Raw genomic sequence first — 25649 nt, 5'->3', positions numbered from 1 at the left:
GCAAAAATTAGTTTCTCGGTTCAGGGTTGAATGCCTGAGTGTGCCTCTGTTATATGCAGACATCTGAGAACCACAGGAACTGTCCTAAGTGATTCTCAAATTGAGGAAGGAGCTCTCCCTCCTTCTGATAGATAGATTCTGAATTTGTGGCTTATACACAGACAAGCAAAAACAATGCTTTTAAAACAGATTTGATGCTGCACATGCACTAAAGGAAGGCAAATACTTCCAGTTAGAACATACTAGAAATGTGCATTGCAAAAGATCATGTCCTTTTACAGTGGTTGCATATAGGAGTTCACCAATGGATAGGCCCCACAACCACTGCATTCTTGTACAAATCGCTCAGTTGTGCTTGTCCAAGTGACCTTCCTGATCAGTTGTGTTTCATTGTTTTAGTGGGCTATAGAGAGAAACTTGGCGTCTGTAAAGTGTGTCTGTATAGTTTTGGTATGGAAAAATAACGACATATTAAAATTAAGTGTATCTACGTATATGTATGTCCACAAAACACCCAAACTCCTGTGTGTAACTACAGGCAATGCAATAGGAACCCTTCTGTAAATAGCAAGTGCAATACAGTAGTACCTCGGGTTAAGTACTTAATTCGTTCCGGAGGTCTGTTCTTAACCTGAAACCGTTCTTAACCTGAAGCACCACTTTAGCGAATGGGGCCTCCTGCTGCCGCCGCACCACCGGAGCACGATTTCTGTTCTTATCCTGATGCAAAGTTCTTAACCTGAAGCACTATTTCTGGGTTAGCGGAGTCTGTAACCTGAAGCCTATGTAACCTGAAGGGTATGTAACCCGAGGTATCACTGTATAACTCTGTCAAAATGGTAACAAAGTATCCAGATGTGCCTTTTTACAGAGGGTGCTTTCACTTCACCTTGTTTTCTCAATGAATCCACCAATTTATTGATGAAATATCTCATTTACCAGTAAAACCTGAGCTACGGATGGCAAGAAGTTGTTGATAAAACATTTCCCAATAGACTGGCGATAAACTTCTTGCCACCTCTCTTTAAAACCAGTCTGGCAAGTATCTGTTAAAAGCAGACCTGTCAAAAGAGCATATTCTGTGTATGAATAAAGGTAGGGGTGACAATGGATTCAAGAACCAAGGCATTTGCCGTGCCTAAAGAATGGCCCAGGCTGGCCAGGAAAAGACAATCAGCAAGCATCATCAGGTATCCTGCCAGACAAGACAGTCATAATACTATCAAATCCCTGTTTCAGGCCACCTCTTTCTGTGACGTTTGTATTATGATTTGGGATGGTTTGACTAAGGAGTTGGGCAATTTCTAAAGATTTTAAAAGTTGATACACACCTTTGTTCTGGGTCCCCTCAGCACCTAGCAAAGGGGTGGGGTGGGGACTCTCTTGCAACAGAAAAATAAAGATCTGCCTTGCTTTCCTTTAAGTGGTTTCTGCCTCTACCCTTTCTTCTGTGGCCGACAACGGACTTAAGGGATATGAGCTCCCTTGGTGATAAGTTGGGTTGTAAAAACTAACCTCCCTTCCCCCCCCCACACACATTTTAAATGCTACTTAGACTAACAGAGCTGGAAGGATAAAAAATTCCTTCCAGTAGCACCTTAAAGACCAACTAAGTTAGTTCTTGGTATGAGCTTTCGTGTGCATGCACACTTCTTCAGATACACTGAAACAGAAGTTGCCAGATCCTTCTATATAGTGAGAAGGTGGGGAGGGGTATTACTCAGAAGGGTGGTGGGAATGGGAGATTGGCAGATAGCTGAGATGAGCCTGTTGACGACTCTTAACGACTGCAATAGGTCTTACAGGAAAAGGCAAGGGGTGAGAAGGTGAAAAATGGCTTAGTCATGTATAATGAGATAAGAATCCAATGTCTTTGTTCAGACCAGGTCTCTTCATGGTTTTAAGTTTGGTAATGAGTTGCAATTCAGCAGCTTCTCTTTCCAGTCTATTTCTGAAATTCCTTTGTAGTAAAACAGCTACTTTGAGATCTTGTATAGAATGTCCTGGGAGATTGAAGTGTTCTCCTACTGGTTTCTCTGTTTTGTGATTCTTGATGTCAGATTTATGTCCGTTTATTCTTTGGCGTAAGGTTTGGCCTGTTTGTCCAATATAGAAGGCAGTTAGAAACCAAGCCTGACCCATATTATAGATATGGAAGATAACATCAAACAGAACTGTGCGTGTAAAAAATAATAATGGAAAAGGGGAAGGAAACTCTATTTTGCAAAAGGTTTACAATGGAGACTTAGAGCTGACTCTTCCCCATCCTTTATTATTTATGGAGTGAATATTGCAGTTGTATAAGGGATTTTTTTTTTATTGGAATGTAATTGAAATTCGTAAGATTTTGGAACGCGGAAATAAAATAATCAACCATCAATTCTAGCAAATGGGAGGCCACCTAAATTATATAATTTTGTATTTGAACAATAGGTGTTTGTAATTGTATTATGGTTTGGTATTATTATAATGAGGCTATTATTGGACTGAAATTGAAAATTAATTAAAAAAATATTATTGAATATGTTAGTCCCTTTTATTGCTGTGCCAGTGCTTGCCATTTGCTAATCAGCATGCAAATCATATCCAATTGCTAATCATTCAATCCGTCATATTTTACTGGATTTTGTGTGAATTACAATATATTCAATTTTCTATTTCCCCTTTTCTGTATACATTCTGTATTGTTTGTAATTCCATTCCATTTCATCTCATCTCCATTTATCATTTCTATTAAGCTTTGTATAGCAACAGAGCCCAGAGATTTGTTTCTCTGCAACCCCACCCCCTTTAGAGGCTGAAGGGGGGAGGGGCATCAAATTCCCCACAGATTGATGGGAGGGGGGGAACCCTGTGGATTTGTGCTTTTTATCAGATATGCAGAATGCTCTAATCCCAAACTCTCTAGTCCAGGCACCCCCAAACTCGACCCTCCAGCTTTTTGGGGACTACAATTGCTATCATCCCTGACCACTGGTCCTGTTAGCTAGGGATGATGGGAGTTGTAGTCCCAAAACAGCTGGAGGGCCAAGCTTAGGGATGCCTGCTCTAGCCCTACAACTAGCTCTGCCACGATAAAGCCATTTGTTTCTGAGGTGCTTGGTGGCTCTCTTTTTCTACGTTTGCTGCGGGAGGCTTAATGATATCACTACCCTTCTGCACTCTGTGAATTAAGCAGGGGCATGGATTTGCAAGCATTTGTAACTTCTGCCACATAATTTTCAGGTGGAACTCAAATCGGGAGAGAAAAGGGTAAATGCAGCCTGTTCTTTCCATGTTGGTGGCACATTTCGTGGTGCATGCAAGTTTAATGGTGGGCCATAACATTAAAGGCAGATGCGTGGGGGACCTGTCTGGCCTAAGTGGGGAAAGGAACCATCAAATTCGCTCATAAAACCTCTCTGGCATTGGAGCACATGAATTCCAGAGCCATGGGCACATGGGGCACATGAATGCTTCACAGTCTGTGGTTTTTCTGCAGAATGCACATTTGGAAATATCCCCAGTCGACTGCAAAGAGCACATACCTGCTTGTTTCCAAAGGAGTGCTAAAATAAATTAACAAGTCCTCAAGGAGGCAGGCCTGTTCCAGTCCCCACCTCAGATAGTCAAAAAGGGCGAGGAAGCCAGTGCAAATTTATTAGCAATTTCAGCAGATGTTGTGTCTCAAGAGTGCAGAAGCTACCTTTGGGCTGACCAAAATTCTGGCCTCTTGGCTGAGTGTCCTGGAGCATGCACAGAAATCCTTGACCTCCAAGGAGGATGTAGCATTTCAAAGACGCAGGGCAAATGTGCTCCTGAGCATATGCAGAATCATTTTCCTCTGGTGAGGTGTGGGGAACCTTTGGCCACCCCAGCTCTTGCTAGACTGCAACTCCTGTCAACTCCAGCAAGCAGGAGTTCAGCAACATCTGGAGGGCCAGAGGTTCCCCACACCTGAGCTAGAGACTCTGCAGGTATCTGTGGATTCTGGAGTCCCAGAATTCGCCTTAGGTATATTTTTTCATGGATGTTAGTGACTTCACCTGCCTGATGCTGTGTAGGAGGTGTCCTAGGATGAGATGGCTGGCAGGTACTCATGCTATGGCCTGGCTAACTTGCTTGCACAGTAAACGGGAGACAAGTACTCAGTGTGCAATCTGATCACAGTGAAGAACAGTAGCAACTTCCCCAAATCTCTTGCTAAGCAGCAAAACTCTGTATTGCTGTGTCTGCCTGCTGGCAAATATAACATTGAATCACAATGGTACAAAATAACTCAGCAAGCTGACATTTATCAAGAGTTAAACAAAGGTTAGTGTACTAAATATTATTTCCAATTCTAGGTAGTTTGCTATTGGAGAAATACCATATATGATTGTAAAAATCTAAAGCAAAAATTATTTAAAAATATGATTTCATTTCTAGATCAGACAGACAAGATTTCTTCTACTATATATTTCTTTCTTTATCATATACACACAAAGCTTCTATTTTTTAAACAGGAAATATTTTTGTAACCTAAGGTCTATTATACAAATTCATACAGATGTTAATATTGTTACAGTTCTGTTAAGTTGTATACAAATTATAACGATTCAAAGTTTTTTTTATGTTCTGCCATGAGTCTATCATTTACTAAATCCGCGAGTTTTGCCATTACTGCATATTCTGATAGTTTCTCTTTCCATGCATCTATTCCAGGACATACCGTATGTCAGATTTCCATATGTTAGCCAACACCACTCTGACTGCTGTGGTCATATAACAAAATAGTTCCACTGACGATTTCACAATATAGTAGCTGAAGGAGTCATTCCCAACGGCATAGTTTTGGGGTCCAATGCAAATTTAGGTTTTTTTTAACATTTTTTCATTTCGAAATGAACTTTCCTCCAAAACTTTTTGGTCTTTTCACAGGTCCACCATAAATGGAAGAAGGTTCCTTGAGGTCTATGACATTTCCAGCAATGTCCATTCATTTCATTATTCATCTTCTGTATATCTTTCAAAGTTATATACCATTGAAATAACATTTTCAAAGTTATATACCATTGAAATAACATTTTATACAGTCATGCCTCATGTTACGGCCATTTCAGGTTACATGTTTGGGTTATGGACCATGGGAAAACAAGAAGTACCAGAACGCGTTAGTTCCTGGTTTCGCCGCTCGCATATGCGCAGAAGTGCCAAATTGTGCCGTCACCTGCACAGACGCGGCGCTTCAGGATGTGAACGCTGCAGGTTGCGGACGTGCCTCCGTCATGGGTTATGTTCGCAACCCAAGGTTCCACTGTACCAATTTTGTTTTAGGGCTTAACTTGCAGTGAATTTTATTCCTTTATTCATATTTGTTCTCATTTTTCCACTGTAAACTGCTCTTAAAATTTTTGCATCCATTTTGTCATATAAGGTTTTGCTTGTTCGAGCTTGGCATCATATTTGAGTAATACAGTAGTGCCTCGCAAGACGAAAATAATCCGTTCCGCGAGTCTCTTTGTCTAGCGGTTTTTTCGTCTTGCGAAGCAACCCTATTAGCGGCTTAGTGGATTAGCGCTATTAGCGGTTTAGCGGCTATTAAAGGCTTAGTGGCTAAAAGGCTATTAGCGGCTTAGAAAAAGGGGGGGGGGAAGCAAAAAAAAATTGCAAGACTTGCAAGACATTTTCGTCTTGCTAAGCAAGCCCATAGGGAAATTCGTCTTGCAAAGTGCATTGAAAAACGGAAAACCCTTTCGTCTAGCGGGTTTTTCGTCTTGCGAGGCATTCGTCTTGCGGGGCACCACTGTAGTTTATAAATTTTACCCAAAAGGTAGACCTCTGTTATGATGGACTCAGATTCTGTCTCTTCACTGATTTAACTGTTTGCCATACAGTCTTTCTTGAATCTGGAAATTAGTTGACAGTATGTAAGCCGTTTCATATTTTTTCTCCTCTTTAATACTTCGCCATGTATTTGATCTGTTCTTGAAGATGAACCATATCTTGGTACAATATATAGTTGTACAATCACCTCTCGGTTCTAATAATAATGTTCCAGTGGTGACATTAACAGTGCTGCTAAGGGCATTTTTGTGATTTTAGTAGTGCAACTCATGATTTTTGTGGTGCAGGCTGTGCCCCTGGCAATGATGTGTGAATTGATGGTGAGTTTGGGGTAGCTCAATGCATAACGCGTGAGGATCCATGAGGATCCGTGCTTCAGAACCACGTTTTTGGGCCATGGAGTTGCCAGGAAGCTGTAGATCCGAGTTTTTTGTGGTGCAGCTGTGCCCCTGGACATGATGTGTGTTTTGACTGTGTGTTTGGGGTGGCCCAATGCAAAACGTGTGAGGATCCATGAGGATCCATGCTTCAAAACCACATTTTTGGGCCACGGTATGGCCATGAAGCTGTGGATCCGTGATTTTTGTGGTGCAGGCTGTGCCCCTGGCTATGATTTGTGAATTGATGGTGAGTTTGGGGTAGCTCAATGCAAAAAGCATGAGGATACATGAGGTTCCTGCTTCAGAACCACGTTTTTGGGCCACGGTATGTTCAGGAAGCCATGGATCCGTGATTTTTGTGGTGCAGGCTGTGCCCCTGGCTATGATGTGTGTTTTGACTGAGAGTTTGGGGTGGCGCAATGCAAAAAGTGTGAGGATCCATGAGGCGCCATGCTTCAAAACCACATTTTTGGGCCATGATATGGCAATGAAGCTGTGGATCCATGATTTTTGTGGTGCAGGCTATGCCCATGGCCATGATATTTGATCTGATGGTGACTTTGGGCTGATCTAGTGCAAAAATCATGAGGATCTGTGTTTTTTAACCATGCTTTTGCGCCACTGTGGTACCACAAAACAGTGGATGCGTGATTTTTTTGGTTCTGCCTACAGACAAATACGTGGTGTAGAGCGTCATGGTGTTTTTATTTTCTTTCAATATAAAAATCATATGAATTCATGAGGATCCATGTTTTTGTGGTGCTGCAGCGCGGCTAAGTGTTGGATCCACGTTTTTTATAGTCCAGTCTGTAGGCGTGCCTTCCAGATGTGATTTGACACAAGATTTGTTGGAGCTATTTTTTTAAAAAGTGGAGGATCCATGAGGATCTGTGTAGATCCGCCTTTAACCTAGACCCGTAAAATTTCAATCTGAAAATCAAACCAAGAAAGAAAGGGAAAAAGAAAGAGGGGGAAAAGAAAAAGAAATGGCGATGTATAAATCAACAACAACAACGTGCGTTGCTAATAATAACTGTGCGACAAACCACGGCGATGTTATTATTATCAATATTAATAATAACGCAAATAGAAAAAGCCGATGCTGCTATTCTAATCGCGGCAGGGTTGCATCAACGAAAGGGTTAATGCCCCTCCCCTCTCCGGTCTGCCGCGTGACCCAACCTGGGTCCTCCGTTCGTTCCTCTTTCTGCAAGATTCCCCCACCCACCAGGATTCCTAAGGAGCGGATTGGTGGACATTTCACGCTGGCCGCCGAGCGGCCAGAGCGAAGCGCTGCGATTGGCTGGATTGCCGTGTTCCTCGGTTCAGCTTGAACTCTGAGTTTTGCGGCGCGGCTGGTCCCAAAGTTCGGGAGCGGCGCTGCAAGAGGGAGTCGGGAATGGACCGGAGCTGGGGAATGGGGCTGCCGGTGCTGCTGCTGGTGCCGGTGCTGCTGCTGGCGCTGTCCGGCCCGGCGGGCGCACTAGAAAACGGGTTGGCACGGACGCCGCCCATGGGCTGGCTGCACTGGGAGCGCTTCCTCTGCCAGGTCGACTGCGACGAAGAGCCCCGCCGATGCGTCAGGTGAGCGCCTGGGATCTTGGGCCAAGAGGGCTGCCTGCTCGAACGTAGCGTTTTCATTCTTCAAAAACAAAAGCAGGATCTCAACTAGATCATCTATCCATCCATCCATCTATCTATCTATCTATCCAATCCCTGTTAAAAAAAGGAAACCCTGCGAAGAGTCTGCCACCTCCCATTCTACTGTCAAACTTCCTCCTGAGGTTGAGTCAGAATCTCCTTTCTGGTAACTTGAAGCCTTTGGTTCAAGTCCTACCCTCCAGAGCAGGAGAAAACAAGCTCGCTCCACCCTCGATGTGACAGCCCTTCAGATACTTGAAGATGGCTATCATATCTTCTCTCAGTTGCCTCTTTTCCAGGCTAAACGTAACCAGTTTCCTCAGCCTTTCCTCATTAGGCTTTGTTTCCAGACCCTTGATCATACTGGTCACCCTCCTCTGAACACATTCCTGCTTGTCAATGTCGTTGGACACAGTACTCCAGGTGTGGTCTGACCAAAGCAGGGTAGAGTGATACTATTACTTCCCTTGATCTCTGGACACTGTATTTCTGTTGATGTAGCCTATAATAGCATTAGAATATATTTTTGGGAGGGTTTTTTACTGCTGCATCAGGGTGCTCTTGGGCTTTAGGACATCATTGCTTGCATTTGGGTTCACAAGTTGTTAAATGATACCTTGTGGGTTCAGGCAACATCATCTTATCACCTGCTACAAGTTTTTAAACTGGCTTAGCAGAGCTAGAAAGATTGTGCCACAAGTGGTGTGTTTGTATACATGCTGAGACTTGCATGGAAGCATCATAGCTGTGTCCTTTGCATTTAGTGGCCTTTCAAAGTGAATGCTTATATAAACAAAGGTAAAATGCTTATATATACATACAGTCTCTCTCTCTCTCTCTCTCTCTCTCTCTCTCACACACACACACACACACACACACACACAGCATTTTATACCTGTGTGTGCACACTTGAGAGAGAAAACTCTCTCTGTTAAATCCATCAGGTTCATGAAAGGTTTGCCAATATAAAGGTGTACCACATGTATCTGTTGCCATTAATGTGGGCTAAGACTGTCCATGGCTGGGGAACCTGTGGCCCCATGTAATATTGGACTACAACTTCCATCTTTCCTAGCCATTGTCCATTGTCCATGCTGGCCGTGAGTCCAACATGTGAAGGATTGCAGATTCCTCATCCCTGTTCATTTTAATGAAAGGTTGTCACCTTTCATTGCATGGTTCCTTTGCTTTTTAAGAGACACTTTAACCAGCAGATGAAGTTTTATCATCCATACAGATCTGGGGCAGGGGAAGGTTCCATCTGTTGACTTCCTGTTTGCAACTGTTAAAGGAACAAAAGCCTTTGACCTTGAAAAGGTTACAAGATAAGTCCAAGTGCATTAATTATCGTATGTGACACTTTGAAACTCCAAAATCAGAAAATGTGTCCACAATTGCCAGTGTGTAGTGGCAAACTCTGACTTATCTGCTATCGATAACTCACAATTTGCCAAGCACAGTCAGAAACTGGCATATGCAACTTCCGGGTTAGCGCCTCCGGCAATGGCGGATTTCCTCTGATCGGGAGGCATCTGCACCGTGGAAATCAGGGTCTGGACCGCCACGGCGAGGCGGAGACCCACTAAAAACCACAGGCGGGAGAAGCCTGTGGACGTGGGATTCGGCTGGCACCTTTTGCGTCTCCCCTACTCGCGGGGAAACCCGGTTTCGGGGATCCGGAGCGACATGGGGTGGGCGGCGCGGTGCTTCGAATCGACTGCTTCTTTCATGGAGTGAAGCCGCACTGCTGTTGCCGGAGAGCGCTGACTTTTTCCTGTGGACAATTGGACTCTAAACAACTACCCGTGAGTAGAACGGAAAATTGGGTCTCTAAACTTCTTAATTTGGCATTGAAACGGGAAGGTTTCAAACAGGAAGTCCGTCTTCCTCTTTTGTAAATAGATTGAAGCAAAGACGTTGCAAGCTAAAGCCTGGAAAGTCTTTTGTAAAGGATTAAATCTCCATCGGTTAAAATTACTAAACCCTCCTTGGAAGCAGGAGGGGGGGGGGTTTAGATCGTTTAAGCCTGCAGGAGAGAGAGTGAAGAAAGATAAATCACCACCGTTTCGAACCTGGTAACGGGCTGCCAGTAAGATTGACGTTTTGGGAAAGTTCATTGACTGTGAATAAAACGTATGTTGACAGATAGTTAAATAAGAGAGATATATTGTTTCCATTGTTCTATTGTTCTATTGTTTCTATTTTGCACTTAAAAAGGAGCAAAAAAGTAACTGAAAAAGGATGGATACAAATAGAAATTGTTTCCCCTAGAGGGAGCTTTCGAAACTGTTGCAGGAGTGGAGCTGGGGAATTTTCCAGCTGCAGAGATTAAAGATCGTGAGAATCAGAGACTGACCTTGGACAAGAATGTTGACAGAAGAAGCCTCAGTGATTGCATTTTGCAAGACAAGTGCTTTACTGGAACAGCTTCATGAGAAGACGGATGTGATGATTACTAAAATTGACAATTTGGGACAAAAAATGACTGAGTTGGGACAAAAAGTGAATACCTATACAGAAATTACTCAGGAATCGACGCAGGAATCTGTTTTGACATGGCAAGCTGTGGAGAAGACAAAGGAGAAAGTTGTTGTTGAACCTCAAGTAATTCAAGTGGAGAGAGCCCCGGCCTCACAGAGGCAATTTGATGAGCATAAGCTGTTGCCCTTTATGATCGAATCTAGAGAAAGCCAGATTTGGTGGGATGGAGCCCTGCTTGGAGATCCTCTTATGCAGGGATGCTTTGGGATCTGGATTTGGGTCAGGGGGAGATTGGCGCTCTGAAATATCTTTTAGACTTTAGTTCTGACTATGGAGAATGGGCTGACCTGTCGAGAAGGAATAAAGACATTGTTAGGTTGGAGTTTCCTCGAGATCTACTCAGTGCCAAAGGAAGGAATAAAGAAGATCTGCAGAAGGGAAGAGAGTTAAGAGCCTCGGATAGAAGGTCACCAGGTTGATGGACTATATGGTATTGATAGAAAGGACTGACAGAATCCGAGACCAGGGAGAAGAGACGGTGGAAGAAGATTGGGAAAAAAGTTTTAAAAAATTTATTTAGAGAAATGTTGCAAAATTAATGAGTGTTAGAAAAATGTTGGAATGAAATTATATGGCTTTAGTAGAAATGTAATAAGGAGTTAAGTATAAATAAGTTTTAGGGTTTTAATAGTAAGATAAGGTTAAAACAAATTAAGACAATTAAATGACAGAAAACAGTGAAAGATGGAAAGGATTTGCTGAAATAATTAATAACTAGAACACAAAAAGGGAGGTGTGAGGAGGTCGATGAAACAAGTTAATGAAAGATAAAGATATGGAAATATTGGGTGTGTTTTTAACTGTTTTTGTTTTGATGTATTGTGTCTTTTGCTTTTTTATATGTATTGTAATGTATTGATTTGTATTGTTTATTTTTTCTCTTTCTTTTTTACTTCTTTCTTTAATTCTTAAACTTTTAATAAATATTATTTTTTTATATATATAAAAGAAACTGGCATATGCTGGTGTGGAAGTATTTAGCCAGGAGCCCCAAAAATACATTGAAACTCCTGTGTACTACAGCAAGCCTTGAAGCTGAGGGAGACAACTCTCTTTGCAGGAGAGGGCAAATACGTTGCATTTCTTCAGCATATGCATTACATTTCTGGGAGCCTGGGCAACAGACTGCCTTGGATTTTTGTAGCCCTGGTTTTACTGGCATGTTGAAAGCACGTCAAAGTGCAAGTAGATAAATAGGTACCACTCTGGCGGGAAGGTAAACGGAGTTTCCGTGAGCTGCTCTGGTTTGCCAGAAGCGGCTTAGCCATGCTGGCCACATGACCCGGAAGCTGTATGCCAGCTCCCTCGACCAATAAAGCGAGATGAGCGCCACAACCCCAGAGTCGGTCACGACTGGACCTAATCGTCAGGTGTCCCTTTACCTTTATGATATTCTGGAACCATCTGGGACTTGGCCTGTGCTTGCAAACAGAATGGTAGAATGGTCTCTGTGTGTGTATCAGTTCTGTTTGCAGATTGTTTCCCCACTAGATAAACAACAGTAAATTCTCTGTGAAGAGAAAAGTAGAACAGCTGAGCTGAACCTGGTGTCCTAAGTTTCATTTGTTTTGATTGAAATTCCTTATGTAGGGGCACAGTCTGCAGTCTGAAGTTCATTGTGCCACCTCATTCTGCTAAATATGTCAACACAGGTTGAAGAAGCAAGCTGTGCAGTTTGCACATATCCTATGACTGGCCTGGCCGATATTGTAGTTTCCTCTTTAATGGTCTATGTAGCCTAAACATAAGCTGTTCCTCGTTCCATGGAATATTCTGTGATTCAAACAGTTGGCTAAACTTTCCATGTATGTAAATCATCATGATTTATTTTTATATAGTGCCATGACTTGTACATGGACACTTTATAGAATAAGAGGTCCTCATCTCAAAGAACTTACAGTTTTGCCTGCTGGGAAGAGAAAACTTTGTGCAACAGATAATATGAGTAAAATGAGTAAAAACTTTTTCAGCTGGGGGACAACAGTAAGGGACTGAGCCAATAACTTCACAGAGGTGATGAGTTTTGCAGGCAGTTAAAAGCTGTTGCTGCAAGGCTCAGAATGCATAGAAGTATTGTTTCATTAGCCACATAGGTGGGGCTGTAGGCACTTCTCAGTCATAATTATTGTAATTTGTTGTTTAGTTGTGTCCGACTCTTCGTGACCCCATGGACCAGAGCACGCCAGGCACTCCTGTCTTCCACTGCCTCCCGCAGTTTGGTCAGACTCATGTTTGTAGCTTCGAGAACACTGTCCAACCAAATTATTGTGGTTGGAGCAGGAACTGGCAAGCCACTCCAGTATCCCTGCCAAGAAAACTCCATGGAGAAAGACAACAGGCATATAATTATTGTAATAGCAATATTTAAATTTGAATGGTTGGGAGTCTGCAATTACTAAATACTATCTTGTATTAAATACCTTCCAGGCGTGGGTTTGTTTTTGGGCGGGGAGCAGGATTGCCAGTGGAAGCAGAAAATAGTTCTATTTTCAGTACAGACAAATATAAAATAGATGTTCTTCACATTTTTCTGGCTAAATGTCAGTCTTAATTTTAACTGATGTAGTCAACCTGTCCCTGTGATGTACCACTTTTAAGCTCCAGATAGGAAACCCCACTCCCATGATGGAATGCTCCCTCATTTAAGAACAAATAAAACCTGTATGTAGAAAGTGAGTATTTCAGGAAAAGGGCTAGGTTAGCACCCTTCCCTTCTCCTTGACATGCTAGTGTTCTGCGTGGATAGTTTCTGTTTGTTTGCATGGAGCATTCCATTGTGGGAGCCTCTATTTCTGAAGTAGTACCACAGATCTATAATCTACATGAGATTTAAGACCACTAAACATCAGTATGTTTCTGTGTGCATGTACAATGTCTCTCTCTCTCCATAACAAAAATGTAAGATCGTCATTTTGCAGCCCCATTAGAGGATTTTTCGTGAATCATTGCAGTCCTGGGTTTGCATGAAGGCAGGGGAGGGGAGACAGGTCGTCCAGTGGTAGTGGTCATGGCATGGGAGCAAGAAGGGAGGAACACTGAGAGGCGGAAAGTGGTTGCAGAATATATGAGTAGACATTTTGCTATTCCCCCCCATCACTAAGCAATATGATATTGGATTCTCATTGGATTCTACTTCACTACCAGCTCAGTGTTGGTACCCAGCTTTTGGGACCTTAGCTCAGTGCTAGAGCACTTTTGCACACAAGAGGGGTCTCCAGTTAAAAAGGATCAGAAACCTAGGGTGATGACAGAGACCCTCTATTGCACAAGTTTCTGCAGAGCCTCTGCCAATCAGACAATGACGTTGGGCTATATGACCTGGAGGAAGGCAACTTCTTATGACTTTCCTTTTTTGCCCTCTTCAGCGAGCAGCTGTTCATGCAGATGGCAGACCTTATGGTGTCAGATGGATGGAGGGACGTTGGGTACCAGTACTTGTGTATCGATGACTGCTGGATGGCTCCAACTCGTGATAAGCAAGGCAGGCTCCAACCGGATCCAAACCGTTTTCCTAGTGGGATTCGTAAACTAGCTGACTATGTAAGTGGGTTCTTGCTGACCTTTTCCCCAAAGCTTCTTCCACCTTGAGGTCAATGAGAACATATAAATGAGGAGCTGGAAAGGATGATAGAAATGGGAGGACTTCCTGTGCCTGCTCCCCTTTCACAGTGTGTCCCTTAGCGCTGTATAACTGCAGGGCTGAACATGACAAAGAAAAGCATTCCCCATCTCTAGATTTAACCATCCATAGGAATTGCTAAGAATTGACCTGAGCATGTCAATTTAGACCAGCATCCTCTTTCCAACAGCAGCCAGCCTGCTGCCCAATACATCACAAGCAGAACATGAAGGCAGCAGCTCCCTGCAGTTGTTTGTCTCCAGATTCTGGTATTTAAAGATAGACAGCTCACTGGACATGGAGACTCTACTGTGCTTTCCTGGCTAGTGGTCATTGATAGGATAGCCCCTCCCATGTCCTGTCTCATTTTCTTGTGTCAACCTCTTTGTAGAGTAGCATCATACCTTCCATTGTTGAAAAACTAGTGTACCTTTTCTTAGCCTATTTTCTCCCCACCCCATTAACTAAAAGCAGGCCGAATTCTTTTGATTTCTGCTTATAAAACATAATCTTTCCACTCCAGTAACCTTGCTGTGTTTCCCCCCTCAATTACCTGCAATCCAGGTCCACTCCAAGGGGCTGAAGCTGGGCGTTTACGCAGATGTCGGGAACAAGACATGTGCTGGCTTTCCTGGCAGCCGCGGTTACTACGATTTAGATGCTGACACCTTTGCTGGCTGGGGGGTGGACCTGCTGAAGTTTGATGGCTGCAACTTTGGCACCCTGGAACTGTTGGCAGAAGGTATGTCCCAGAGCAGTATTTGCCAGGAGGTCAGAGCGAACCTTTTAGCCAGCGTGGAATTTACTATTTACCTCGACCTTGGATAGGGTCACCCAGTTCATGTCCCTGGAAGCAGGAGAGAGGGCTTTAAGGAGGACTATGTGACTCACTTCGTCCCCTCCCAAAACAGCTCACAGTAAATTTTCTGAACTGTCTATACTTGGAAGAAGCCACCAGCACCTTTGTCACTTTTACTCTCCCCTCTCTCTCCCCACCTAGCTCCTGATCCAAAAGCTCTCTCCTGTTTGGGGCTTAAGGCACTGTTCAGGGTGCTTCATTTTAAGACGATAATGACACACTTAAGTGCGTTCAGAGGAGGTGACCAGGATTTGGAGGGTGGGTGTCTGTAGACTACTATGACAGGGGTGAGGAACCTCAAGCCCTCCAGAGGTTACGAGACTCCCAAATCCTGTCAGCCCCAGGTAGCTAGGTCAAAGGTCATGGATGCTGGGAGTTGCGTGCAACATCTGAAAGGCCAAAGATTCTCCGTCCTTGACCCAGAGATTCAAGGAAATGAGCCTCATTGGCTTTAACTTACATTTTTCACTTCTTTATTGAAGACCTTTGAAAGAAAAAGAAAAGTTAAAGGGACCCCTGACGCGGACGACTCTGGGGTTGCGGTGCTCATCTTGCTTTACTAGCCAAGGGAGCTGGTGTACAGCTTCCGGGTCATGTGGCCAGCATGACTAAGCCCCTTCTGGTGAACCAGAGCAGCGCACGGAAACGCCATTTACCTTCCCGCCAGAGCAGTACCTATTTATCTACTTGCACTCTGATGTGCTTTCAAACTGCTAGGTTGGCAGGAGCAGGACTGAGCAGTGGCGTAGCGTGGGGGTTGCCAGGGGTGCCAGCCGCACCGGGCGCAACATGGGCGGGGGGCGCGCTCGCACTAGCAGCTCTCTGCCCCTACTAAAATCCACGGGTTAGGGAGCCCGCGCTCGCTCGGCTTGGCGAGGAGGTCGCAGAAGGGGGAGAGCAAAGCCTTCTGCCGCGGGCAAAAAAAGGAGAGGAAGCCGGGCGGGCGGGCGGGCGGGCTGGCTGGTTGGCGGGGGTCTGGCTGCGCCTGCTGCTGCCGTTGCCGCTGCTGCGGGCTTTGACAGCTTGGCGAAGCGGAGGGAGAGGAGCTTTATGGTAATTGCGGCTCTCTCTCCACTGACCGCCTGGCTAGTGAGCCGAGCCGAGCAGGGAGTCTGGCGAGGGGGCGGGAAGAGACTTTTCCACCTCGCCTGGTCAAAAAGGAGAGCGGAGTCTCCTCAGGGTGCCCTCAGGCAGGGCAAGGCAAGCAGAGCGAGGAGGAGAGAGAGGGGAAGGGGGGGGGAAGCAGCCAGGAAACGCTGCGGTGTGGAGGAGGAATCAATTAAGGAGAGAAAGCGAAAAGCCTTGGAGAAAGGGAAAAAAGGAAAGAGGCAGCTCCAGGAGTGCGCGGGGGAAAGAGAAGCCTCACTGCTGCTGCTTGGGAGAGTAAATTACTGTACTTGCCTTGCCCCGGGTTAGGGGGCGCAAATTAATTGCGTTGCCCCGGGTTAGGGGGCGCAAATTACTTGCCTTGCCCCGGGTGCTGATAACCCACGCTACGCCGCTGGGACTGAGCAACGGGAGCTCACCCCGTCGCAGGAATTCGAACTGCCGACCTTCTGATCAGCCAGCCCTAGGCTCTGTGGTTTAGACCACAGCGCAAGAAAGGCTTTGGTTATTTGGTTATTTGTTTTAATTCTGGGGGGGGGGGGTGTCTCTGCTCTTTGTCACCAGGTTATAAGAACATGTCTCATGCTTTGAACAAAACAGGCAGAGACATTGTGTTCTCGTGTGAGTGGCCGCTGTATGAGAGACCCTTTCGGAAGGTAAGGAGAGGCCGCTTTGCAACCTTGCTATTTCCCTGGGGCATATTGCTGGACTACAACACCCATCAGCTCTGACAGCTGGCCATGCTTGCAGGGCTGCTGAGGGCTGTAATAATAATTCAGCACCAGCTGGACGGCCAAAGGTTCCCCACACCTGTCCTAGGGCAAGGGCTGGTAACCAAATGTTGATGGACTACAACTCCCATCACCCCTGACAATAAGTCATGCTGGGCTGGTTGAGGTCTGATGTGAGTTGGAATCCAACAATGTCTGGAGGGTCTTCACAGGTTCCCCATTCCTATACAGTAACCTCTGCTTGTGATCTGCATATGAGTACATAAAACAATCAGGAAAGGTGACTGTCATTGACACACCAGTCATATTTGGTGTGCTGGGAACCTGTTTGGCTATGTAATAGTGAAACCCATTGATTGTGATGTTAGGCTGCACCTTGGGAAAAGCATCTTCCTGCATTGCAACAGGAATGACTATAATCCTCCACACCCAACTCACCAGATTAATTATCTGAAGAGATGGGAGGGTATGATAACACTTCCCTCCTTAGCTGATTTGCAGGGGTCAGCCAAGAGAAGGGGGGCTTTGTCCCGGTGTACATGTATGCTTGCTGTATGCAGGAGAGTGTGGGGTGACCACGCCAGCTGTCAGGTTCTCGGAGAGAATAAAGGTTCCCCACTCTTGCTGCAGCGGCTCCTCCTGTGTTCCGAATGTGTTATGTTTAGTCTCTTAGGGATATATAGATGGCAAGATGGGGGAGTTATGGGGAAGGGCCGTGGCTCAGAGGTACAGCATCTGGTTTGCATGCAGAAGGTCCCAGGTTCAATCCCCGGCTTCTCCAGGGAAAGACACTCTGCCTGGAACCCTGGAAAGGCACTGCCAAGCAATGCAGACAGTGCTGAGCAACATGGACCAGAGGTTTGACTTTGTGTAAGGCAGCTTCCTATGGAAAGTTTCATGGGGCAAATGACTTCAGGAGAACTTGTAAAAAGAGAGGGAGCATCCCACACATTTTTTAAAGCCAAGTTGAGTCAGTGCTGCAAAACCCTGTTTTGGGAACAGCCCTGCACAGTCTCTTGTAGAAGACCCAAATAGCCAGCCATGTCCCCCGCTGAAACAGTCCATTCCATTCTGATGCAGTGCTCAGTGGGACTGAAACATGACACATATCTTAAATAAAACAAATAAATCGTTGCCACCTCTTTTCTCTCTCTGTATTTACTCCTCTGGCAGCCCAACTACACAGAGATCAGACAGTACTGCAATTACTGGAGGAATTATGCTGACGTCTATGATGCCTGGGGCAGCGTCAAAAACATCTTGGACTGGACTTCTTATAACCAGGACAGCATTGTGGATGCCGCTGGGCCAGGGGGCTGGAATGACCCGGATATGGTAAGAAAACCTTTTTTCTGGGTCACTTATTCCAGATTCCACTCTGTCGCTCAAACATCCAAACCCTCGCAGCCTTTCTGAGCCCAGGAGAGGGGCCTGTAGCTCACTGGGAGAGGAGAACCTGCCCAGATTCAAACTCTAGCAATCCCAGATAGGGCTGGAAGAGGCTTCAGTCTGAAACCCTGGAGAACTGCTGCCAGTCATTGTAGGCTGGGGGAGTGGCGGCTCAAAATGTACAGAGGATATCAGGCTGGGGTAGGAGGCTGTAGACCCGCCTTTAACCCAAATATGCATTTGGGGACCCAAATATTATTACTATTAATTCTGGTTTTGCCCTTATTATTTGTATGGCGGTAGCGTTGCAGTTGCAACCCACCTTATAGGTTTGTGGTGGGTCCTGACACACTAACTTGAAGACCAGTGGGTCCCAATTAGCTATGCACCATGGACCCCTTGTTTTTCAAAAGACAAGCCATGGGACCGCTTACTTTTCTGTGGCCCACCAATTGAGAACCACTGCTGTAGAGAATATTGAACTCGATGAACCAGTTCTCTGATTTTGGCATAAAATAGCTTGTTGTACAGTGGTGCCTCGCAAGACGAAAAGAATCCGTTCTGTGATTCTCTTCGTCTAGCGGTTTTTTCGTCTTGCGAAGCAAGCCCATTGAAGGATTAGCGGATTAGCGCTATTAGCGGCTTATCTGCTGATCGGATCAGCTGATAAGCGGCTTAGCGGCTTAGAAAAAGGGGGGAAAGGGAAAAAAAACCAGCAGGAATTTGCAAGACATTGTTGTCTTGCGAAGCAAGCCCATAGGAGATTCGTTTTGCGAAGCACCTCCAAAACGGAACACTCTTTCGTCTAGCGAGTTTTCCGTCTTGCGAGGCATTCGTCTTGCGGGGCACCACTGTATTCCAAAGTCATTGCTAAATGTATAAAGCACATCCAGTCCCCGCTGCTGAAGAGGGTGAGTCCCTTGCTCATCAGTCTGCCTTGAGTGTTACCCAGGGGCCTGCCTTTTATTTATTCTCTTTCAATCTTCCTGCAAGCCCAGACATCTGCTTTGCATGGCTTTAGCTTCAGTTCTGGGTTGTATATTAATTTGCATGTTTTCTTCATGTTTATAAAATGACAATAAGCTGCTTGTGTTCCTTTCAAGAGCTTGGTCGCAAATACGTTTTTACATGTGGCCCACATGTAAACTCAGTGTGGTATACAGTGCACTTTATGGCCAAAGTGTCTCTGCACCATAAAATTTCTGCCTATTGGCTACAGCCATTTGGGATACCCTCAGGCTATTTCAGCTATTAATTAAACAGGCATTAAAAATGGAATATGTGAGAAAATATCATGGCATCCCTGTGCAGGGCCTTCCTAAGAAAAATACAGAGCAGCAGATTATAAAGAGTTTGATTCCTAATTCAGGCCCCAATCACAATATACATTTAAATCAGTATCATACCACTTTAAACAGTCATGGCTCCCCCAAAGAATTCCAGGTACTGTAGTTTATTAAGGACACTGGGAGTTCTTAGAATACCTTTATTCTCCTCATGGATCTACAACTTCTTATTTTTTTATATCAGTTTTATTAAGTCTCCAACAATATTTTAAAACATTTATCCTTTTTTTTTTAGCATACAAATTTCTTCTTGACTTCCCACCCTTCCTTTCCTGATTTTTTTTTACTCCTTTTTATTAGCTGTTTATAGATCTATAACTTCTAAAATGGTCTAAGAGCTGGTCCTTCTTCTCAGGGACCCTCGGAATGTCACTCTGTGAAAAGAGGGATTTCATAACAACTCCTGGCACCATACCAAACTACAGTTCCCTGCATTCTTCAGGGAAAACCATGGCTCTGTATTTATTATAGTGGTGCCATATTGCTTTAAAAATGTAAACTGCAGATGGAGCCACACATTTTAAGCGCACTGATATCAGGCTATAAAAGTTAGCTTTGGTGACAATCTCCACTTGAAAGGCTTGTTGGAAAAGGTCTTCGTTAGGAGTCAAGGAAACAGTAGAGATGGTGCCTCCCTTTGCAATGGGCGTTGCAAAGAGTAGGTGCTACCAAAACAGTGGTACCTCGGGTTAAGAACTAAATTCGTTCTGGAGGTCCGTTTTTAACCTGAAACCGTTCTTAACCTGAGGTACCACTTTAGCTAATGGGGCCTCCCGCTGCCGCCGTGCCACCGCCGCGTGATTTCTGTTCTCATCCTGAGGTAAAGTTCTTAACCCACGGTACTACTTCCGAGCTAGTGGCGTCTGTAACCTGAAGTGTTTGTAACCCGAGGTACCACTGTAAAGGCCTTATTTATACACTGTGTGGAGCAGACCTTCTGATGAGGTAGTATTTGCCAGAGACCATTACACTGAGTCAGGCTGTTTGCTCATCTAACCCAGAATTGTCTACACAGATGGGCAGCCTCTCTTCAGGGCTTCAGGCAGACACAGGCTTTTCATAAAACCTTTCCTCTCGTCTTCTTAACTCGGAATGCCTGGGATTGAACCTTTTCAGCGCAAAGAACATGCGCTCCCACTCTGTGGGAGTGGACGTATCTGGTGATAATTAAGGGCTGGATTTGGCCCAGGGGCCTCCAGCAGCTAATCACCAGCCTAGTTCCCTTCTTTAGTGTAGCATCCCGATACCTAATAGTTGTAACCCCCTTCAATATGGTAATTCTCCTCTACCACCCTCCTATGCCAGCTGGTGATTGGAAATTTTGGACTGAGCTGGGATCAGCAAGTAACTCAACTGGCACTCTGGGCCATCATGGCAGCTCCACTTCTCATGTCCAATGACCTGCGTCAGATTAGCCCACAGGCCAAGGCTCTTCTCCAAAACAAAGAAGTGATAGCCATCAACCAGGATCCACTGGGCAAGCAAGGATATCGAATTACCAAGGTAAGACTGCCATGGGGAAAAGGTGAGTGGAGCGGAGGAGGAGGAAAGTTTTGAAAGCCAAAACAAGGTGGGTTTAATAATAATAATAATAATAATAATAATAATAATAATAATAATAATAATAATTTATTTATACCCCACCCTTCCCAGTTCAGAAAACTGGGCTCAGGGCGGCTAACAACAAATTTAAAACACTTAATTGATGCAACCAAAAACAGCATAAAATACAGTATAAAACGTGAATAGCAATAAATTCAGAATTCAAAAATCAATTTAGGGGGAAAATCCATCCAATAAACATTAGATGATCACCAAGGCTAGCTGGCTAAGTTAGTCGTATTTGGGCCAGCGAGGAGACCAGGGGAAAATTAGCTGTGGGATCCTAGAGTGGGTAATCTTCATAAAAAGGGGAGGGGGAGGGAAGGAAGGAAGAGGAATAAAAGATCAGGCTAAGTTCAAATTGAAAGCCAGGCGGAATAGCTCTGTCTTACAGGCCCTGCAGAAGGAAGTTAAATCCTGCAGGGCCCTGGTCTCATGGGACAGAGCATTCCACCAGGTCGGACTCTCCTGTTCTCAGTCTTGATGTCTTTAGCCTTGTTTTCCAAACTTCCCAAACTTGAGCCGCTAGCCTTGTTTTGGACTACAGTTCCCATCATCCCTGACCACTGGTCCTGCTAGCTAGGGATGATGGGAGTTGTAGTCCAAAAACAGCCAGCGACCCAAAGTTTGGGAAATTGCTTTAGATGAAGTTGAAAGGCTGTACTCATCCAGATCTTGTTCCAAATACAAATGGGACGCAGCCCCACCAACTTCAGTTAGGCCTCACCTGCCTGCCTACTTACCTACAGCAATACCTGGTGGCCCTGCTGTCAGCTTCCTTCTCTGTAGCCTCAGTACTGCTATTGTAAAATTCATTACTTTTTAAGATTTCCTCCCCTACATTCAAGCAGTATACACATTCTACGAATGAATTGGTTAGCTCTCCCTGTCATTTGGCTTTGGCTCCAGATCCTGTTTGTAGGGCTTACTGCTTTCCCTCCCTGCCCACTTCGAACAGGCACCAGCAGCAGGTGATATTGTTAATTCATTGAGCCTAGTATTGTCTCCTCTGGACTGGAAGTAGAGGAACTTGGGCAGAGGTCTTTCACACCACCTGCTTCCTCATCCTTTTAATAGGCAGTTCTTTTAAGGAAGTACATTTTAAGTTTCTTAAGAGCCGGTGTTTTGCAGCATTAAGAGTGTGAGCTGGGAAGACTCCTTTCAAATTGCCTCTGATGTGAACTTATAGGGCGGCTGCTTTTAAGCAAGCCATCTTTCTCCCTTCCTTAGATGATCCATTTAAATAAGAGGTGAGGGGTCCTTTTCAGCTTGAGGGCCACATTCTGTTAGGGGAAACCTGAAGGCTGCATTCCGTGCAAAATACTCAAGTTTATTCACACATACACCCACCCACACCCTTTCCATCCAAGCAAGCGAAAGGCAGCATCACAGTTCCAAGGTGGTTACAGCTGGACAGTACCACTCAACGAAAGCATGGAGCAGGACTGGAGAGACACAGATAAAGAGGCCTGGAGGTTTTCATTTGGCCCCTGAATCCAAAATTCCCTGCTCCCAATTTAAACGAAGTTTCCCATTTTGAATAGATAAATATCCTGAGTGCAGTCCAGAAACATCTGGAGAGCAAGAGGTTCCTAGCTCTGCTTTAGAGCAATAAATAACATTGGATCAGGGTTATCACAGGATTGCTTCCTCCAGTATGAACCTGCTGAAATCTTAAGATCTCCATCGGAGGCCTTCTGGTGCTCCTGCTAGAGGAATATAGAGACAGCCTTGTCGGTGGTGGCCCCTTGTTTATGGAACACCCCTCCCTGAAGGGCAAGGGAGTCCCCAACACAATCTTTTATCGTTCTGTCCTTAAAGCCCTTTTAGTAGTTTTTTAAGGGTTCACCATATAGTTTAGTAAACTTTACTTGTCGTCTTTGTTGTTTTGTTTGTAAGCAGTTTTGTACGTTAACAGAAAAAGGAGTCTACAGAGCAGAGATGGGGAGCCTGCGTCCTTCCAGATGCTGATGGACTACAGCTCCCATCACCCCTGCCTATTGGGCTGGTTGGCTGTGGCCAATGGGAGTTGGCAGCCCAATATCTGGAGGGCCACAGCTTCCCCATCCCCGGTGATTGTTACTGCAGCTGGTAATGGATGTTGTGTCTTTCCAGGAAGACCACTTTGAGCTGTGGGAGCGGCCCCTGTCAGGTGGAGCCTTTGCCATTGCTGTGCTGAACCGTCAGGAGATTGGTGGAGCACAGGCTTTTGTCTTCTCTACTGCCTTCCTTGGCAGTGGCTTAGCTTGTAACCCTGCCTGCTCCATCCAGCAGATCCTTCCCACCAGTGAGGATTTGGGGCTGCACAACTGGGTTTCACCCTTGAAGGTTGTGGTGAACCCAACTGGCACAGTGCTGCTGAAGATGGTGGTGACTGAGGAAAAACTGTTTGATAATGGAAACAAGCGCTTTCCAGAGTTCTTGTAACATAGCATATTCTTTCCCCCTCATTTTTTTCTCCCAAGGAGGACTTTTAGGCAGAAGCAGGTAACCTTCCTACATGTCTGGGAAAGGTTGCTACAACGTCAACTCCTTAGCTCAGTGCCACATTCCTAATCCTGCAGTGACTTCTAAATTTCCTTTAAAGTGTAAGAATCTGCATTTCTGGAGAAGTAAACTGGAGATAGCAGTCTATGCCTTATTGCGCTTTGCCAAACACGGTATCAACACCATGTTTTCTTCTTCTACCTCTGGGGGATGCCGAGCATGATGAATGTAGTTGTGTCGTTAAGAAAAAGGCTGTGGTTATACACCAGTAACTCCTGTGGGCACCTATTCCTCCAGTTTACTCAAACCACAATATACACAAGTTTGTTACTTTTAGCCCTCTCCCCCCCACTACCTAAAGATAATTAAAGCACAGCTGAGATTACAACATGCACACCCAGTTGTACCTCAGGCACTTTTCTGAAAACCTGTTTCAGCAGGACACCTTTGAATAACTTGTACTATGCCTATTTATTGAACTTCTGTTTTTGCCTGTGGGTTTTGTTTGTTGTGTAAGCCACATTGTATGGGGGGGGGAGCAGTCTTATCAATAAATCTAGGGGAAATCTCAGCTGTGTTGCTAAACCAGTAAGTTTGAAGTCATCATGGACTTTGCATACCACCAAGCCTCACTTCTTCACTAAAGTGATCCATAAAATGTGATTGTACAAGAGATACTGGCAAAATGTTTTCAATGAATCTTTGCTGTCTTTCTGCCATGAACTAAATCCCCATTGCTGGGATAATGGAAGTGAATTAAAAGTCCACATGATCAAGCTATTGGGGTTTTCGTGTTCTATTCCATTTGCTGCTTATTGGTTAAAGGAACACCACAATGGGAAAAATCAGGTCAGTTGTTTTAGCCAAATACAATGAAGCAAGAAACTAAAATTTGCTTATGATTTCTTGAAACTTAAATGTTTGTTTCTAGATTTTTAACAAATAAAGGTGCAAAAATCTCAAAATTTAAGCATTCTAAAGAAAAAAGACTGAGAATATAGTTAGAAGTGATTATGGGAGTTTGGTGAAGGCATATCCTGCATACGCCTTTGAACTCTTGGGGGTTTACAGGGTTGGACTACAACTCCCATCATCCCCTAACCATTGGTCCTTCTGGCTTGGGGTGATAGTTCAACACCTGGGGACCAGAAACTGGGAAAGGCTGCCCTAATCACTGCACAAATTACTAAGTCTCTGCTAGAGATTGAAGAGGGACACGCATGGAAAACAGCTTTCGTCCCTGTACTGTACATTACTTTCCATATTCCCAATTGCTTCAAGACCTGAAAAAGCAACCTATCTGCTTATCTTCCAATAGACAGTCCCAGCAATGAAAGTAGTCCCAGAGAAATATGTCATGTCAATGAATTGGCTTACAATGAATGTTTTCCCCAAAAGGAATGTGCAAGTGGGGAAAAAGCTAGACAATATTGAATGAGTGGGAAAGTGGAACAGAGAAAGCAGGGTTTGGTCCTAGGCTCCCTGTATAAAATGTTGCAGAGAAAACAGAATGACAAAAAGGAATGATATAAAAGATAAATGCCAAGAGGAAAAGGCAGCCATGTCCTACACATAGCAGCACAATATAATGAAAACACGACCCCGCTTTCTTCAGCAAGCCTCACAGTTGGGCACGAGAGCTGAAAAATATCCACATCTGTATACTCAATTCTGACTAAACTCGGCCTCCTAGAGCAAAATATACCCCAGGAGGCTGAGTTTGGTCAGAATCAAGTACTGTATATACTTCCAGAGTTAACACTAAATACATTTCTTCTGGTAAATGAGCCACCATAGCTGCTAGAGGGCTGTGAAAACTGGTGTCCTGGGCTTTTGACTTACCTACCCATGTATTCTCTGAAACCAAGAGAGCACATTGGTTGCCAGATGTGAAAGATGTTGGAATTTTTTCCAGCTCTCCTACCCCACTATCATGTTCTTCATCTACTGGAGATGTTCGAACAATCTGGTATTTTTGTATGCTTGACCCAAGCCTTTGTTCTGATGTCAATGTTTTGTTTTGTGGGAATTGTGAACAGCCAAATTGACCATATCTCCTGCCAAGCCCCTTCACATGTAAAAATGGTACTTAAGGGGGCCTTATCTGAGGAGGTGAGATACCTGACCAAAAAGAGCCTTTTA

The 25649-nt window shown here is 44.6% G+C and overlaps 1 protein-coding gene across 1 annotated transcript; it reads left to right on the top strand.

Annotated features, from left to right (window-relative positions):
* Window positions 1-7473: 7473 nt before the first annotated feature.
* Window positions 7474-24287, top strand: GLA (galactosidase alpha). The gene is made up of 7 exons (XM_083486106.1): window positions 7474-7769; window positions 13733-13907; window positions 14551-14728; window positions 16517-16608; window positions 17857-18018; window positions 20724-20921; window positions 23136-24287. Exons 1-7 carry the CDS (start codon window positions 7585-7587, stop codon window positions 23445-23447), a joined length of 1302 nt encoding a protein of 433 aa, XP_083342232.1. The 5' UTR covers window positions 7474-7584; the 3' UTR covers window positions 23448-24287.
* Window positions 24288-25649: the final 1362 nt, after the last annotated feature.

This window comes from Podarcis liolepis (assembly GCF_965112155.1).
Source record: "Podarcis liolepis genome assembly, chromosome: Z".
NCBI lineage: Eukaryota > Metazoa > Chordata > Lepidosauria > Squamata > Lacertidae > Podarcis > Podarcis liolepis.
The sequence above is the reverse complement of the archived record's forward strand: the minus strand, read 5'-3'. Positions and strand labels throughout refer to the sequence as shown.